Source organism: Sprattus sprattus (genome assembly GCF_963457725.1).
Source record: "Sprattus sprattus genome assembly, chromosome: 1".
Classification (NCBI taxonomy): Eukaryota; Metazoa; Chordata; class Actinopteri; order Clupeiformes; family Clupeidae; genus Sprattus; species Sprattus sprattus.
The window spans coordinates 45,093,099-45,113,270 of NC_137920.1; the positions used below are offsets into that span (position 1 = coordinate 45,093,099).

At 39.9% G+C, this 20,172-nt stretch overlaps 1 protein-coding gene across 1 annotated transcript in view; it reads left to right on the forward strand.

The window, feature by feature from the left end:
• Positions 1-7,275: 7,275 nt before the first annotated feature.
• bbof1a (basal body orientation factor 1a) overlaps positions 7,276-20,172 on the forward strand; it is a gene marked incomplete at its 5' end in the record, with an annotated part of 77,142 nt that continues 64,245 nt past the window's right edge. Inside the window, 3 exons of the mRNA XM_080844529.1 lie at positions 7,276-7,286; positions 8,618-8,707; positions 8,936-9,188. Of these exons, the coding sequence (XP_080700655.1) occupies positions 7,276-7,286; positions 8,618-8,707; positions 8,936-9,188 (354 nt within the window). The remainder of the gene's footprint in view (positions 7,287-8,617; positions 8,708-8,935; positions 9,189-20,172) is intronic.

The following is a 20,172-nucleotide window of genomic DNA, read 5'->3' on the forward strand; positions in this document are numbered from 1 at the left end:
AGGCTTGGCCAGATGCCCATGCTTAGCAGAAAGATCCACCAATCCAGTGGCGTTCCGTCACCATTCATCAAGAAGAACCCCTCCTTTTGGAAAAAAACTACCTGCTCAGCAGCAAGACTTTTTTTTTCTAGGAGAGAGGATTGAGCCAGTCCCCCTTCCCCCACCATTACCACTTTTGAATGGTTTAACCACAGCTGGAAAAGCTCCTAAAACAATGACCAAGACTACACTTACACATCAAAACAGGTTCGCTCTGCATAAAGTAAAAAGCATGGTCTTAAAATACATTTTATATGTCTGCTTAATTAAATTGTAGACACTCCATTCTAACAAGGAGCTCACATTTCTGATGATTTTGTCGTTACTCTTTGTTGTGTTGGATCACACTATTGAAATTAAAGTGATGTCATATATAGTCGTGAAAAGTATAAGGAACCACTAATTTTGAAATATGATAGTGTATGCATTTGAGTCTATACACGCATTTAAATGTGTACAGTTATTTATGTCATGTATTATTTCCTGTGTTCTCTACTGTGTAGTTAAAATTTGTGTGTAAAAAAAAAATGTAGACATTATCTAATTTACTGTGGGACTCTGTGGTAAGGTTATAAACATCATTAATGTTGGAGAGTCCTAAAGCACTTCTGCAGAATTCCCAAGTTAGACTGAAAGAGTGAGTCACTGCAGGACTTAGGGGTAGAGCTCCGTGTTTCTGCTCTTTACCACCTGTCACGCCAGCTCCACAAGACGTCTGTGAAAGTTGCACTTGTTGGTGAGAGCTCCAGCCCACGTGCAGCCAGTCAGACTCACAAAATCTGCACACAAGACCGTTTACTGCTCCAATATCAGGGTCAGAATTGTTTGTGTGCATGAAAATTCATGGTATCTCTCACATGAGCTGGCATACTCTGTGAAGCGAAGAACATATGTGCCTTCTCCCACTTACTTCCAACACAACCACAATATTTTTTACAAGTCAAAGTAAATGTATGAGAAAAGCCTTAATAAATACATTTCTTATCTCTGTTTTCTCAGTGAAGCTGGTAAATGTTCTTTTTGATAAGAGAAATAACTCTTTGATATAGCAAGAAGAGCAGACCGTGGGAATGAAGTGAAACATATAAACATGCACTCAGAATGCTTGAGACCTGATTTGAACTACAGCGTAAGTGCGGGTTTTCCTCTCCGCTGAAAGTAAAATACCACCATCCCAAACAGAGCCACATGTACATTGTGTTATTTCTGAGAAATTCTGGCTCACCGAGGCGCCTTGTGACCTCAGTAGGTTTTGTTCTCCGCTACCTTCTATCTTTCGTTCTGTACAGCAGAACACAAAGAACAATGGTTACAAAAATGTCACTGATGCCATGGGCTTTGAGAGAGCTGAACTTGGAGGTGAAATCTGCTCCAGTTTTTTACGAGAGGGAGCGCAGGTCCACACAGAGGGCAGAGGGGAGGAGTGCACTTTGGCATACCAGTCGTCCCAGCAGCACAACTGTTCCAATGCTGTAATTTCAGCCTAAAAATATTACACTTTCTTTCCTCCTCCCTTTTCTTTTTTCCTAAATACTGTGGTTTTCTTTCTCTTTTTTTCTCTCTTGTGGTTCTCTGTTAAGGTCTTTTCCCCTTTGCCAAGCAGGCATGTGCTGCATCTCTCTAACATCTGACGATTTGGGGAGCACTCGAGTCCCTGCCATGGCAACTCCATATTACGCCAGCTATGAGCTAATTCAGTAAGTGGCTGGCCCTGATTGAAGAATCATAAAATCTGACTCACATTTTGTGAAGGGCCATAATATCCGGTCCTGTCCTCTCACATGGAATCCAAGCAGATATCCTTTGTTGTCAGCAGTAATGACTGCAACAGCAGTCATTTCTGTGTCTTGTTTTGGTTGCTTCTTTTTTCTCACAGAGCTTGCCAAAACACGCTTAGTAATTATGTTCACACATAACAGACAATTGCAGACAATTACTGAAAGGACAGCCTCTATATCTCTAGGATAGGACAATACAAACCTAAACTGCTTACAGCACAAAACAATTTCTGAAAGGACAGCCTCTATACCTCTGAGATAGGACAATGCAAACATAAACTGCTTACAGCACAACACAATAACTCCCCTTAGATTGGCAGGAGACAATAACATGAAACTGAAATAATGATACTTGTGTTGTCTCTGCTGTCAGACCACAAGATGTAGCATTGCATTCAGTTCATATAAGAATGTGTTTAAGATGTGAAATGCTGCCTTTTAATCAATATGTTATTTTCATCTGTGTTTGTAAAGGCTCAAGACACAGTCCAGAAGAAGACAAAAATGAGACGTAAGATTATGACTTAGACTATCATGGAGATTAGAATGGTAAAAGTGAATTGGAGAAATGACCTTGTGGATATTGGCATTCATTTGATGACAAAGCTTCTTATAGAAACTGGTGGAGTTACTGGCGTGGTGTTCAGAAAAGAACCAGACACATTCCAGCAGAGGCATTATGTCATGCAACCCCATGCTTATGTTAATCCATGGGCATTACGCTATGAAGACTCAACACTATAAGTAACTGACTGGATATAATAGCTAGTTGTTGGCTTGCACTTACTGCTTGCTAGCTTACTAGTTAATACTTGGCTTGCTAGAAGTTGTTGCGTGGCAGTTGTCCGATATGCTGGCCCAATAGGTGGAGTAAATGTAATGCTGACATTGGTTAGGGTTAGGCAGTGGTATGCAGCCAGGCCCTTTTGACCCACCAGAGAAGAGGTGACAATAATGTAATTTAATCCAAACATCAATATTTTATCCGTTATATATATTTATTCAAACAGACTATGTTTCTGTTCTGTTCTGTCTCTTCTGTTTTGTTGAGCAAACAACTGCAGTGATATAACAAAATAAAACAATCCCTTCTATGCATTGTGGTAAGACATCCTGTCACTTTTCTTCAGAAAGTGTACTGGCACAATCAAATCTATGATTAACTGTGTGGGGATTGGTCTGGAGGGGTGAATGTCATGGCTTACATGGCAAGGCAAGTTTATCTCTATAGCACAATTTAAACACATTGGTAATGCAAACTGCTTTGCAAATGAGCATATTAAAAGAACAGAGAAAATAAGAAAAGGTAAAGCACATTATTATTTAAAACAGTTTAAATAACAGACACAATATTATTTCAGTTTTGGGACATTTTAAGACATCCAGCTGTTAAATTATAGTGAATGTATAGTCAGATTCTAAGGGGGCTAAGTAAATGTGGGTGTTAGCAGCCTAGCTATGATGGGACACCTTAATGTTTGTAATGATTTGTTCAAGCGGGAGCACATACAAGTTGAATAATAGAGCCCCCAAGATCGACCCCTGAGGGACATCTCAGGTCAAGGATGTTGGTGGTGAGGTATAGGGTGATTCTCATTTCCTTTATTTGCCCACAGGTTGGAATATAAAGGCTGTTTTGAGAAAGGTGACAGCTGAAAAAGCATTTGGAAACAAGCAGATGTTGAACAGAGAGAAGATACTAGAGTACTTCAGGCAGAGGTAAAGAGTAGACTGGCTACATTAAGGAGAGTAGAGCTCCTTAAATGAAGAAGAAAGAAGCAAGAACAAGCTAGGTTTGAATTCTACAGGGATCCATTTAAGTTTGTGAAGTATTTATTTTCTCAGGAGAAAACAGGACGTTTGAAAGTTGAAAGAAAGGACCTAGAAGACTATCTTCACCAGCAGACATTCCTCAAATTGGAGAGCTAGGTTTACCAATGGACGATGGCCCAACCAGGTGAAAAGAGGTGCAAGAAGTTAAACATTGTGCGAGGGTTGCATCGTGGTGAACAATTCTGAGGATGTGGCACCAGGCAGGTGGTGTTCACTTCAAAGGAGAACAACGCTGTGACCATTGGACGATTTCATCCTATCAGTCTTCTTATTGTGGAAGGAAAGATCTTCTTGATGCCAAATCATGTTACTTTGTTCCAAACATCCAGAAAAACCTGGGATTCCTGCTTTGTGCACGGAGATATTTATCAAACTATTTCCCTTCAGGTAGGAGACCCTTCAGATAGGAGATTAATCTCCTATCTGAAGGGAAATAGTCTGATAAATATCCCCGTGTACAAAGCAGGAATCCCAGGTTTTTCTGGATGTTTGGAACAAAGTAATATGATTTGGCATCATATTCAGGCAGCAAGGACAGAAGGCAGAAACCATGTGGTATTTTTGGTTCCTCGAATGCCTTTGAATCGGTGTCACACAGTCGGTTGTGGAAGCTATCCAGCTACTTCCCGGTCCCTGAGAAGATTTTGGCATAAGTCAAGGCATATTTTGAGGATATTCAGTTATGCTTTAACACACGTAACTACACCACATCCTGGCAGTATTTGGAGATCATAGCTGCATGTACTATTTCACTATTGGCTTTTTCCATGGCAATGGATGTAATTTAAAGGCCATCTAAATGGCCATCTATCCTGTTGATGTAAAAGGCTTCAGGACGGCACCAAGTTACTTTACCTCCCATCCAAGCTCATATGGTTGACATGTCAATGCTGAAAACAACCATGTACCCGTCAGCTGTTAACCAAGTTGAATGACAGTCTGAAATAGGCATGGATAAAAGTGAAACCTAATAAATGTAGTAGTGTATCTATCTGTCTAGGGAAAATTCCACATTTAGAAGTGTGGCAAGGACAGGTTTCAGAGGTTAAAGATTAATTGTTAAGGCTATCAGTACCATTGACACCTTCTTACCTTACTCTGAAATTGGGCTTTTACCGCACGTAAGTTGGCCTTTGACTGTGTATGAAGTTGCTATTTCAGAGGAGGAGAAATTTGAGAGCGTTATGAATGAGGCAGTTAGGAGAAATGGGCAGCCAAGCTGAAAAGTATAATTAAATTATAATTTGAGTTTTGAAACTTCATATAAGGAGATATGCACATGTCTTCAGTTCAATTCAACACTTAAGTGAGGAGATTAAAGGAAGTTGCGTGACCAATTTCCTATTATCTGTTATTTAATTTTCATGTTTTGTATTCATGCTGGGCTCAGAAAGTCAAAGAACTATGATCCAAACGACATAGAGCTTAACTAACTCCCAATGCCACACCTCAATGTTGTGCATTCATTTACTCCTCATTTTCTATGGAATTATTCTTGCCTGCCTGGCACAGAATAGGGTTATAGTTTCATTCATGGTTTCATTTCATGTGTTTTGTTAATAAAAATACAGTACAGAGAAATCAATACATGATTTCTCAATACAGATAAATTATGTAGGCACACTGAGCAAGATTGAACAGTGAACAGTGAACAGCATAAGTGTCAAGTCTTTGGCATCTCGAAAGAAACCATCAAACATCTGTTTAGATTAAGCATAGATTACATAACATGTGGACTAGCCACAAGAGTCAAACTGACTGCAGTTGATTGAACAGACTGAGAAGCCAGAAGCCTACGGGAAAACAATGTAATCTTAGCACAGAACATCATTTCAATCCAGGCAGTGGCACCGCCCATGTGCTGCATGCCTTTACTTGAGTCCTTTGTTGGTTTTCAAACTACTCATTTTTGTTTTTACTTTTTTGGCAGAAGTGGATGGAACCCAGAGAGCATTCCAGAAGCAGCAGAGGCTAACGATGAAAAGAACATACTGCAAAATGTCAGGGTGTAGCTACTGTAAACTTAAGCTTATAGCTCTCTTCACTGGCATCGGGTATGGAGTTTAGGAGCTAAATATAAAGGTAATTGCTATGACAGAGACTCCTCAAAACAAGAAAGAAAAGAGAAAAACATAAATAACCTCGAGCATTTTTAAAGCTGTGATTATCACTAGAATTGTAATGACAAGGTTTTGGTCTCTTCAGTTAGGCTTTGGGTAGAACACCCACAAGCATGGAATTCTTTCAAATTGAGATTACAGGACATTAATCAGAGATTGTAGGCCTCCAGTTACAATGTAATGGAGTCATTTTCTGACAAGTTGATCTATCAGAGCTTCCAGGCTGAGTCTATGCCACATTCCATAATATGGAAATATATTATACTTTAGTTTATGGTATGTTCAACAGCTTAAACAGCGTTTCTCATAGTGTGTTTTTTGAGACATGTGAGATGATTGTGAGATAAATGTGACCAGATTTTAAGAGTACTGTTTTGAAGTGTGATTACTAGTGCTGTCAAACGATTCAAATATTTAATCGCGATTAATCGCATTTTTGTCATAGTTACCTCAAAATGAATCGCGATTAATCACAAATTAAGTAATTGCACATTCTAAATGTCTCTTCAATAATTTTTTATTTTATTGAAAAACAATATTGCCAAACAGGGCGGTACAAAATACAATTATAAAGTGCACATTTCAGATAAACAAGGACTCAGCCTATAGTGCAGTTAAACCATGGCTTAATATTTTCTTTTTTTCAAGTTTGCTGTGAAGATAGAAGTCAGGCCTCTTATTTCGAAAACAATGAACCGTAACAGTTAGGTTACCAATAAAAGGTAAGCCTACTACTTCTTTGCTTTCAGCCAGCTGCCTGTTGACATTTTCAGACACGTTATGCTCGCTTCTTTTGCACAACACAACTTTCAAAGGTAAACTTTCTATTCAGAAGCTTTTTATCATCCATTTCGCCGTATCGCGCTCACCATTCACGCAAATGGGAGGGCAAAAAGAACGTTAATCGCGCGATAAAAAAAAAATGAACGGCGTTAAAATGGGTTTGCGTAAACGCTGCTAATAACGCGTTAAACTGACAGCACTAGTGATTACCTTTCTATTGCTGCTTTCCCAAACAGATTTAAAGTCTAGATGGCATTCAAATTGTGCTGCCAGGATATTTAAATATTTGAATTTTAAACCAAAACTATTGAAATGAAAGAAGTTATTGTATACATTTGCATTACTTCATGTTTGTAACAATCTGATAACTGAATAGTCAAAAACACAAGGGGACTTTATAAAAACACTCCAGAATCTTAAATAATATTGTTTCAGTTGCTCTCACCAGGGCGTAGGTCAGACACAGTTTGAACACTGAGAGATTGTATTTGAGGCAGAGGTGAGTAAGCACAGTTTGAACACTCAGAGATTGTATATGAAGCAGAGGTGATTAAGCACAGTTTGAACACTCAGAGGTGCATATGAATCAGAGGTGAGTAAGCACAGTTTGAACACTCAGAGATTGTATAAGAAGTAGAGGTGAGTAAGCACAGTTTGAACACTCAGAGATTGTATATGAAGCAGAGGTGAGTAAGCACAGTTTGAACACTCAGAGATTGTATATGAAGCAGAGGTGAGTAAGCACAGTTTGAACACTCAGAGGTGCATATGAAGCGGATATGAGACACAGGGTGAACACTCAGAGATTGCATATGAAGCAGAGACGAGACAGCACAGTTTGAACACTCAGAGGTGCATATGAGGCACAGGTGAGACACAGTTTGAACACTCATGGGTATGAGGGTGTCACTGCCCCTGTCCATCAAATAGTGCAAATGTTTTTCGATGACAAACTAAATTGCTAATTAATGTGGGCCTAAAAATGTTCTCACACATATTTGACAGTGAATAACCATATCAAATAATCACTATAAGCTTCAGCATGCTTTGAATATCTGTTTTGCATTTATTGCACCTGTCCCCTACACAATAATGTAGATAATTCAGAGCTGTTAATCTTTATTTGTACCCTACCCCAAGGTAAATTGCTACCCACGATAAAGAACGCCTTGAAATCAGGAGGTATCAGGATTGCTGCAGATAAGAGGTAACCAAGGCCTTTGGACACCTGCATAGATTTTTTTTACTAGATTTTAGACTGCACTGCCAATACAGTACCGAGATGAGATGTTGCAAAAACGTAAGGTAAAAGACTCTTTTAGACTGTTTATAATAGATACTGGTGTGGATTATTTGTAAACAATCGACTCGTTCTACAATAACAATTTTCTTTCTTGCATAACTAGAAGGCTGTACATTATGTACACCTCTGCTTGCTAAAGATTAGTTGAGAATATCATTGAGCACCTTTGTGGGAGGAAACATAAGTGTATACTTAACTAAGTGTTGAGCTATTGGGGCCTCTCTGGGCCCATTCTGCTTTTATCTTTGAGTCAGCAAATGGAGATATTTTGAAACTTAAAAATGTGTAGCAACTCAAATTGTTAATATATTTCTGCTAAGCAATACAATATTCATGTTTTCTGAAATGTACAGCCCTGACATATTAACATTCTGTCTCAACCTAACTTCTTGCCCATGATAACAAGTGACTGAAGAGCATCATGGCACCACAGTTTTAGGAGAGGGCTCTCCATGTTATATATTTATATACTCAACAGTGAAAAGAGGGAGCAGTTTTGAAGGAATGGGGGCGTTACTAGCGTACAGCACTACAAAGGTCAAAGACTTGACAACATAAAAACTTAAGTAACCTACATACATTCAAGTCAATCCAATTATTTTTTCACTGCAACTGTGCAAGCACATGTATTTGTTTAGTATGCACACATTTTATGAATATTGTTATCTATTACTATTTATCAAAATAGACTTTAAAATGTTCTCACTAGTTGGCTTTCCATCTCGTGTGGATTGTGTCATCCTGCGTTGCTGTGGCAACAGGGGTAAACAAAAGGTTGCTGGTAAACTTGCCTTCACCCTCGGTAGGATCATGATTAAGAAGAAGGGGAAAAAGGGAAAGAAAGGGAAAGGGTAAGTGTTTCAGAAGTGTAATGTACATATATATAGAGTACATTGCCATCTACATCTATTCAACTGTGGTTTCTGGATGGTAACAAGTTATACATAGGCAGCTACTCTAACTGACGTTAGCTTCTATGCTACCTGATCATATTTCAGATAGCTATTGATACTTCACCAGCGACTTCTGCTTTTATAGCATAAATTGACATTTGTTTCTTTTCAACCTTGTCCTTGCAGTAAAGGGAAAAAAGAGGGAAAGCAGGAATCAAAAGGGGAAAGAGAGTCTGAAATCGAGAGGGCAAAAGCAAATGCTGCCCTTTGGGAAACCCGGCTGGGTATCACCGAGAGCTCACGCTTGGAATACCGTGAGGCTGCCCGAAGACTTGCCCATGCAAATGAACAGCTCACAAACCAACAGTACCGAGCCGAAAAAGAGACTGTCGATATCATTGCATTCTTGAAGAAAAAAGAATCAGAAAAAGAAGCCAAGGTAACGTTTTGTCATTTCACACCAAGAATAGACTATCGACAGTCATATCGTCACCTTTTCAAATAACATTCTGAAAATTACACAAAATTCAGGTAGCTTTTGCCGTATTTGTAACTTGCCATAAATAGGCACATGTTACGGCCTCTTACAAGGTCCATAAATCTGGTGACCTCATGCTAAGCATGGGTCTATGTTTAAATCACCCATCTAATCTCGCTTTGTTCCTTTTCTTTACACCGGGATTTCATTGGGTAAAGCTTGGTTTGAATACTCCTCAATCATGTTTAACTCATGACTTTGGCTGTATTACTATTAGCATCAACATTTTGATGTGCCTAAATCTTCAGGAAGAGGGGTTGGCTTCTGCTGGCTGGGTTCTCTGTTGTTGTTCTCTGCCTGCTCTCAGGAGCCAGAATCAGTGATTGGTTGGCTGGTCCTCACTTTGGGCTTAAAACCTATCCACTGGTCCTTGTCCCATTCCATATGGTTGTACGTACGTACATGCAGTATACAGAAAAGTTTGGAAATTGGGCTATTGAATTTCATGATGAAAACATGTGGCGAACCCAAGAGTAATGGCAGCTATAGAGAGCAAAAGCATGATTTGCAATGCATGTAAAATTGAGACCTCAGCCTTACACGTATTTACTATAACTACAGAATCAGAATCAGAAATGGATTTTCATGCTATGTTTTCACATACAAGTCATTTGTCTTCTTTTTCTTCCTCCACAAAAGAAACATAAATATAAACAATAGAAAGCTGAATATAAATGCTCATAGATTATGGTAAATATTTATACATATCATTTAAAACAGAGAATCTAGGCTATGTGAAACAAGTGCAAGATTGACTAAATGTAAAAGATTGCATCAATATGACACGTTCAATAGCTGTCTATAGGAGTGAAGCAGGAGTTAGTGGGCATTTACTGAAGTCCTTCTGGCATGAGGTTTTGGCCCTGATGGACCACAGCCACGTATTTTTTTTTTTTTTTTAAGTTTCTAAGCAGGCTGGGAGGGGTCAGCCATAATCTTCCCAGTTCACTTCAGGCTCTTGGAGACGGGCAGGTTCTGGTGCGATGGCAGATTGCAGCCCTGTGACCCAATGACCCTCTCAACAGACAGAATGACATGCTGCAGTTTGCTCTTGTCTTTAGCAATGGAAAAAGCGTCCAAGATAGTGATGGTGCAGATTAGGATGTACTCAATGATGGCAGTATAGAGACATATTAGGATGGACTCAATGATGGCAGTATAGAGGTGCAGATTAGGATGGACTCAATGATGGCAGTATAGAGGTGCAGATTAGGATGGACTCAATTATGGCAGTGTAGAGGTGCAGACTAGGATGGACTCAATGATGGCAGTATAGAGGTGCAGATTATTAGGATGGACTCAATGATGGCAGTATAGAGGTGCAGATTATTAGGATGTTCAATGATGGCAGTATAGAGACAGATTGGATGGACTCAATGATGGCAGTATAGAGACGGATTAGGATGGACTCAATGATGGCAGTATAGAGGTGCAGATTATTAGGATGGACTCAATGATGGCAGTATAGAGACAGATTAGGATGGACTCAATGATGGCAGTATAGAGGTGCAGATTATTAGGATGGACTCAATGATGGCAGTATAGAGACATATTAGGATGGACTCAATGATGGCAGTATAGAGGTGCAGATTATTAGGATGGACTCAATGATGGCAGTGCAGATTAGGATGGACTCAATGATGGCCGTGTAGAGGTGCCGATTATTAGGATGGACTCAATGATGGCAGTATAGAAACAGATTAGGATGGACTCAATGATGGCCGTGTAGAGGTGGCGATTATTAGGATGGACTCAATGATGGCAGTATAGAAACAGATTAGGATGGACTCAATGATGGCAGTATAGAAACAGATTAGGATGGACTCAATGATGGCAGTATAGAGGTGCATATTATTAGGATGGACTCAATGATGGCAGAACTACAGAATCAGAATCAGAAATGGATTTTCATGCTATGTTTTCACATACAAGTCATTTGTCTTCTTTTTCTTTCTCCACAAAAGAAACATAAATATAAACGAAAGCTGAATATAAATGCTCATAGATTATGGTAAATATTTATACATATCATTTAAAACAGAGAATCTAGGCTATGTGAAACAAGTGCAAGATTAACTAAATGTAAAAGATTGCATCAATATGACACGTTCAATAGCTGTCTATAGGAGTGAAGCAGGAGTTAGTGGGCATTTACTGAAGTCCTTCTGGCATGAGGTTTTGGCCCTGATGGACCACAGCCACGTATTTTTTTTTTTTTTAAGTTTCTAAGCAGGCTGGGAGGGGTCAGCCATAATCTTCCCAGTTCACTTCAGGCTCTTGGAGACGGGCAGGTTCTGGTGCGATGGCAGAATGGAGCCCTGTGACCCAATGACCCTCTCAACAGACAGAATGACATGCTGCAGTTTGCTCTTGTCTTTAGCAATGGAAAAAGCGTCCAAGATAGTGATGGTGCAGATTAGGATGTACTCAATGATGGCAGTATAGAGACATATTAGGATGGACTCAATGATGGCAGTATAGAGGTGCAGATTAGGATGGACTCAATGATGGCAGTATAGAGGTGCAGATTAGGATGGACTCAATTATGGCAGTGTAGAGGTGCAGACTAGGATGGACTCAATGATGGCAGTATAGAGGTGCAGATTATTAGGATGGACTCAATGATGGCAGTATAGAGGTGCAGATTATTAGGATGTTCAATGATGGCAGTATAGAGACAGATTAGGATGGACTCAATGATGGCAGTATAGAGACAGATTAGGATGGACTCAATGATGGCAGTATAGAGGTGCAGATTATTAGGATGGACTCAATGATGGCAGTATAGAGACAGATTAGGATGGACTCAATGATGGCAGTATAGAGGTGCAGATTATTAGGATGGACTCAATGATGGCAGTATAGAGACATATTAGGATGGACTCAATGATGGCAGTATAGAGGTGCAGATTATTAGGATGGACTCAATGATGGCAGTGCAGATTAGGATGGACTCAATGATGGCCGTGTAGAGGTGCCGATTATTAGGATGGACTCAATGATGGCAGTATAGAAACAGATTAGGATGGACTCAATGATGGCCGTGTAGAGGTGGCGATTATTAGGATGGACTCAATGATGGCAGTATAGAAACAGATTAGGATGGACTCAATGATGGCAATATAGAGGTGCAGATTATTAGGATGGACTCAATGATGGCAGTATAGAGACAGATTAGGATGGACTCAATGATGGCAGTGTAGAGGTGCAGATTAGGATGGATTTAATGATGGCAGTAAAGAGACAGATGAGGATGGACTCAATGATGGCAGTATAGAGGTGCAGATTAGGATGGACTATGATGTTAGTATAGAGGTGCAGATTAGGATGGACTCAATGATGGCAGTGTAGAGGTGCAGATTAGGATGGCCTCAATGATGGCAGTCTAGAGGTGCAGATTAATAGGATGGACTCAATGATGGCAGTATAGAGACAGATTAGGATGGGCTCAATGATGGCAGTGTAGAGGTGCAGATTATTAGGATGGACTCAATGATGGCATGGCAGTATAGAGACAGATTAGGATGGACTCAATGATGGCAGTATAGGGGTGCAAATTAGGATGGACTCAATGATGGCAGTATGTGCAGATTTGGATGGACTCAATGATGGCAGTATAGACAGGGTTCGTACGGTCATGAAAAACCTGGAAAAGTCATGGAATTTTAAAATGGTTATTTCCAGGCCTGGAAAAGTGCTTGAAAAAAAAAAAAAATCCCAAAAATTTTGAAAAAGTCATGGAAATTAGTTATATTCATATTTTCAAAGTTATTTACGCTGAGTTTTTGATAATTAATATGCTTTTAAAATGTAAAAGAAATACGCTCAAAATATAAACAGGCATACGCTCTCGTACTAACTGAAAAGTTCCGTGGGCATAGCAACAGTAACTCAGGTAAGCGGACCGTATAATGCCAGGGAAGTGTAGATTAAACCATGCTTGGCTACATGGAAAGGTACATGTCATGGGTAAAAAGAGACGAACACTCGGGACGAGCAAAATGTAGGTTGTGTGGTGGCAAATAATTCGACATTTCAAACATGGAAGAGGCGGCATTAACCTTTCACAAGCCATGCCAAAGGACGCAAACAGAGCGCTGCTGCTAGCGAAGCTACCCTACCCTATCACCGGCTTTCTCACCACAGAAAGGGCAAATGCTACGCCGAGCAGCACGTCACTCTCTTCGGCTACCAAGCAGGCGTCGATAACCGATTCTGTTACGAAAAATAAAGTCCTAACTAAACTGCGGAGGTAATGTGGCCAATTCGCATTATTCTTTTAAATCATAAGAAGATGCCAGACTGCTATTTCGACGAATGTTCCCTGATAGCCAGATTGGAACACATTTGAGCCATTCCATGGCAAACGTCAACATTTAAGAAAATCTTCCCACTCGATCATCCATTCAATGATGTTCATGTTCATAACTTCTTAATAGGTATAGACCCAAATATTAGCTCTCCCAATAGTTTTGTCACACAAAAATGTTTTAGCAACTAAGTTGCGCATTTTTAGACACTTTTTTAGCAGCGTTTTCTGAAGAGCCATTTTCAAATGGCTATAAATAGAAAAGTATTTAAGCCAGCTTCTTCAAACGTTATCAGTTAACATTACTTGAATATGGACTTGTGTATATATCCTAGTATTCGGGGTGCTTGAATTTGCGCAAAAACTTTACTCTACGCTCTGTGACAGCATCTTTAAGGGCCTGTGGAAGCTCAATGTTAAAGCTAGAGACTTCCTATACAAAACTGTCCCTATGTGATGAATGGTCTTGAAAATATTGCAGCTTGAAAATGGATAAAAACCCATTTTGTGCAACTTTTGGCATGCTATAGCAAAAAAAATTACAGCATCTACCAAAACTAACTGTTTTGGAAAGATTAGATATTTGTTCTTAACATATCAAAAATCTGTGACGGTGTTCTGCCTCATTTTCTCAAAATTATTATTATTATTATTTTTTTTTTTTTTACATGCCAAGCATTCAATGGCCTATGGAAGCATATTCAAATGCTAACAAAATGCACTAAGTTTAAGACACAGAGCTTAAACTATATATTTTTGTATGCTTTGGAATTGTCATTGTTAGTTTAAATACTACATTTTATCACTTTTTCATGTATACACAGAGATTTCACAAAATGTTTGGTCATGGAAATTTGGTTTAAATTCATGGAAAAGTCATGGAAATCCATTGGTCAAAATGTGAATGAACCCTGTATAGAGGTGCAGATTAGGATGGACTCAATGATGGCAGTATAGAGGTGCAGATTAGGATGGACTCAATGATGGCAGTATAGAGGTGCAGATTAGGATGGACTCAATGATGGCAGTGTAGAGGTGCAGATTAGAATGAATTTAATAATGGCAGTATAGAGGTGCAGATTAATAGGATGGACTCAATGATGGCAGTATAGAGACAGATTAGGATGGACTCAATGATGGCAGTGTAGAGGTGCAGATTATTAGGATGGACTCAATGATGGCAGTATAGAGACAGATTAGGATGGACTCAATGATGGCAGATGGAATACCCAGGAAGTGAAAAGACTCCACAAGGATCACTGGGGACACAGACACTGGGGACAGTCTTTAGAACGTCAAGCTCCATGTTGTTTTGGCAGCACCAGGTCACCAGATGGTCAATCTCCCACCTGTAGGCAGACTCATCCCCACCAGAGATGACCAACTGAGGGTAGTGTCATCTGCACATTTTAGGAGCATGACAGACTGATGACTGGAGGTGCAGCTGTTTGTGTACAAGGAGTAGAAGGAAGAGAACACAGCCTTGTTAGGGTTAGGGTGCTGATGTTAAGAGGGTAATCCATCAACCTTTTTCAAGCACTACAATAAGTAGTATTGACTGCAATGGGGAAAATAAGTATTTGAACCCCTGCCGATTTTGCAAGTGTGGCCACTCAAGCCCAATATTCCACGTTACATGGCCCCATCCATAGTCCCCTCGATGCGGTGGAGTCGTCCTGTAACCTTGGCAGAGAAACAGCCCAAAGCATAATGTTTCCACCACCATGCTTGACGGTGGGGATGGTGTCATATTCAGCATTCTTCCCCCTCCAAACGCGGCAAGTCTAGTTGATGCCAAAGAGCTTGATTTTGGTCTCATCTGAACACATCCTGTCTCCCAATCCTCCTTTGAATCATTCAAGTGTTCATTGGCAAACTTCAGATGGCCCTGTACATGTGAGCTCCTTGAGCAGTGGGACCTTGCGAATGCTGCAGTACTTCGAAGAATTACGGCGTAGTGTGTTGCCAATGGTTTTCTTGGTGACTGTGGTCCCAGCTGCCTTGAGATCATTCACAAGCTCCCCCTGTGTAGTTCTGGGGTAATTCTGCACCTTTCGGATGATCACCGATACCGCATGAGGGGATATCTTGCAAGAACCCCCAGACCTAGAGCGGGTGACAGTTGTTTGGTGTTGCTTCCATTTATGAATAATCGCACCAATAGTTATCTGCTTCTCACCAAGCTGCTTGCCAAGGGTTTTGTAGCCCATTCCAACCTTGTGCAGGTCTACAATCTTATCTCTGACGTCCTTGGACAACTCTTTGGTCTTGCCCATGGTGGTGAGGTTGAAGGTGTGAAGTATGATTCTTTGGACAGGTTTCTTTTATACAGGACACCAGTTGAGATCAGGTATACCTTGTTAAACCTAATGAGGACTAATCTGTGTGCTTCTTGGGCACGTAACTGGCCATTGGGAGCCAGAATTCTTGCTGTTTGCCTGGGGGTTTAAAAACGTATTTTTTGCATCAAATGCAAATAAAGTCATAAAACTTATAAAATGCAGTTTTCTGGATTTTTTTGTTGATATTCTGTTTCTCACTGTTAAAATACACCTACCATTACAATTCTAGATCACATATTTCTTTGCAAGTGGCCAAACTTGCCAAATTTGCAGGGGTTCAAATACTTACTTTCCCCTAAGCTAAGGAAAGTTTTACATAGTAAAGGGGTTTTTCTAGAAAAAAAAAGTATCAGGGAGCATACCCTGCGCGGAGCCGAGGGAGCGATGCGACCGAGGCGGGGGATGGTGTGGAAGGGGGGGCTACCCCTTCCATGGAGCGAAGCATTTGAAAAATGTAAGCTTAAATGGTACATTCTGAGGCTATCTTAGAGAGAAATTCTAGCTCTTGTGGTCATCCTGAAAAACAAGACATTATCAACTGTTGTGCAACTTTTTAACCTTTGATAGAAGTGTACAACTTTACCCTGTAAATGAACACGACACATATCAAAATATTGGCCAAACTTTTATTTACTACTACAACTTGTACACTTCCACATGATGTGTCACTTGCACTTGCATTTACTTGGACTTGGATTGTTCCTGCATACTTGTGTTTGCAAGAACACCAAGGCCAAGGCATATATGATGTGTCACTTGCAATTTTACACACTAACCAGGGTTATACCACTAGTTCAGTTCATAGTTTATAATTAAACATTTTGAACTAAGTTCACAGCTCCAAAAAATGAACTTTTTCAGTTCTTTTTTTCAATATGTTGCGAGCTATAATTTTTCAAAATCTCTATCTGTCTGCAATACCGCTCTCGGCCTCTACGCAACTTCGGCGATCTCACGCACGGCATAGACAGTATAATGAAATGAAACGCGTCCAGACGCAACACTGCAGGTATTACAGATTCATCCTCGTCAGACGGTTCACTATCATCAGTTGCATTTGGCCTCTGAAAAAAGCTTTTAAGGCTAGTCTGCTTGGCCATGTTTGATCCTTCTCACTCAGCCGCTCCTTGTTTGTAACCGACGGTTTGCGCTTTATTTAAAATGCAGCATATGCGTGTTGTTTAATAACTTTCAAACGGCAGAATAGCCTGTTCCTTTAAAACATAATAAAGGCAGTGCACGTTTGCTTTATAGGCCTAAATATAAGGATTGTTGTCAAATTCAGATTGTGTTTGCGGGACGGGATTTTTAAGAAATTCCAGTCAGACAATTTGACTGGTGAGATCTCACCTGTTAGGTCGCTGCAAACGCTTAGACCAAAAATCCATTGAAACACATTGTAGCTAGCTAGCCTCGCTGCTAATACATATTAGGAAACTCCAATTTGGATCGTTTTTGTACCGTCTAACGGTCGGATCGGAATATTTTTGGAGTAATTATAACTAATTAGAGGATCAGACACACTTTAAGGTGGTGGTGTTGGAATATTTTCACGGAGAAAAGATCGTTTTGAGAAATAGTGTATGTTATACGGCAGCATGTAAGTACAGGTCCAAGTCTGACAGGTTCAATCGGCATTTCGGTAGGAGGGCGCACGCCGGGAGTATCGGGGCGCAGCGCCCCTGTTCCCTTGTTTAGAAAAAACCCTGGTACTGTGTGTAGTTTTCAGTGGCATGTAGTGGTGAGGTTGCTGAATTGCAATCAGCTGAATACTAGTCACTTGACAAGCGTATGCCAGTACCTATGGTGGTCGTCAAATGCCCAAAAAACTTAGGGTGCCTCTGCCTCATTACACATATTAACATTCATATTGCATACTGTTAAGATGGTTCCCTAAGCAAGAGATAGCTAGGATAGTTCCCTAAGAAACCTCTTAAATACACCTATTACTTTATCAGCATGGAAGACTGAATATGTGAAATTTGTCATTCCATGTTTTTACCTGATGCATGGGATTCGTATGTGAAAGATTGAGAGAAAGAGATCTATACACGCTTTAGATAGGCTACTGTCCGAGTTACTTACTACCAGGTGAAAGATATCTATAGGCCACAGCCAAGTACTAACTGCATGGCTGCAGAATTCCTTAACACAATCAATGTATAAATAGAAGGGCTGTCAAACGATTAAAATATTTAATCGCGATTAATCGCATTTTTGTCATAGTTAACTCAAAATTAATTGCGATTAAATTAATCAAAATGAATTGCGATCGCACATTTGTTCTATTCTAAATGGCCCTTCAATTATTTTTTTCCATCATTTTTATTTTATTTTATTTTAATGCTCTTATTAACATGGAAAAGTGGATTGGCTTGCTTTAAGCAATGTTTCATTTTATTGAAAAACAACATTGCCAAACAGGGCTTATAAAGTGCACATTTAAGATAAACAAGGACTCAGCCTATAGTGCAGGTAAACCATGGCTTAATATTTTTTTTTTTCAAGTTTGCTGTGAACATAGAAGTCAGGCCTCTTTTTTCAAAATCAATAAACCGGAACAGTTAGGTTACCAATAAGAGGTAAGACAACTACTTCAGTGCTTTCAACCAGCTGCCTGTTGACATTTTCACAGTAAAGCTCGCTTCTTTTAAAGGTAAACTTTCCATTCAGAAGCTTTTTATCATCCGTTTCGTCGTATCGCGCTTATCATTCACTCAAACGTGACGTTAGCCTACTACACAGTTTGGGAGGGCGAAAAGAACGTTAATCTAAAAAAAAAAAAAAAATGGGTTTGTGTTAACGCCGTTAATAACGCGTTAAACTGACAGCACTAAGAAATAGACAGGAAATTGCTGAACTCTTATTGTTGGCGAAGACAACAAGAGTTTATTTCTTCTCTCATAACAGCCACATCGCTGTCTTGACACTCGTGTTTCATTAAGTTCAATACTGAAACATGCATTAGAGCAGGATTTGTAAAGCAAGGCAGCCTGTTGAAGTCGAGCTCCACAGAGCGTTGGTAGCTACCTTCTTGTGGAGAGAGAAGAGGCTGAACACTCCATGTATAGTCCTTTTTCCATCAAAAAGATAATGCGCTTTAAAATGGTGCGGATCAAAAGTTAGTGCGACATATGTGATGGAAAAAGGGTTATATCGCTCTAACGCCGATTTTGTCGCACTAAGTTAATTCGCAGAGGTGGTTTTGGGGAAGTTCTAGCGACATAAAAGTAATGGAAAACGGTTGAAGCGATATAGAATGTCGCGCATGCGCATTGACAACGAGAGTTAAACTAGTGTCCTCTAGTGGGTTTTAGGAAGAGAAATTAACTAATTTAGATTTAAAATATGGCACAAAAATAAACATTTAAAAGATATCTGCCGAGATGGGTGCTAATTATACTGTCATGGTAGAGATTTGCAGCTCAAGTGAGTAGGTAAACGTTGTAAGCTAGAGTTCACTAGCTAGTTATAGCTGGCGGAGCTACTGTTATATCCAGCAGCTGATTATGGAAGCTATCACCGTCTGTCTGCAGGCTCGCGAGGAGGCTCACTTACTCACCACCAAACAGAGCAGCACGCTTGCCATCACAGTCTCAAACAGGCTAATAACTAACTTGAAGACGACATACACATGCATGCCGTCGTCTTAAACTTGAACACAAGGAAAATGCATCTGGCAGAAATGAAAAAAGCCATTGTCCTACCATGTTTATTGTAGATGTATTTATCTCAAAAGCACGTTAAGCTAAAAGCACAAGACTTCTTCTGACTTTATGACCTGTCAAATTGATCTACTATGCGGTTGGCTCTAGCCTAGTGGTGTGGTGGTGAAGTGAGTCATGCTGCCTTCATGAGCATAAGGTAGGCTACGGTCTGGCTATGTCCCGTGGCATGGTATCCTCAGGGGATCCTGCTGAGAGATCGCTGCTTCAAAAGCAGGACGTGAACTATATGAGTTGCACTGGAAACGTGGACGTGCAATGCCCCTGTCATAGTGGCAGACAAACGTTTGCCTTTAAATGAAATTATCTTCCCATATATTTTCTACTGGCATTGTAGTATTACCAGTTGGATGCCAACATACCGTAGCCTAGCCTACTTGCTTAGGTAGCCTACTTACTTAATATCAGAGCAGAAGCCGGGTAAACCAATTTTTTAAATCATGTTGATGCTTTGTTTCTCGACTTTATTTCTTGATTTATTCCCGTTTGAGTAAGTTATTCTGATAAAT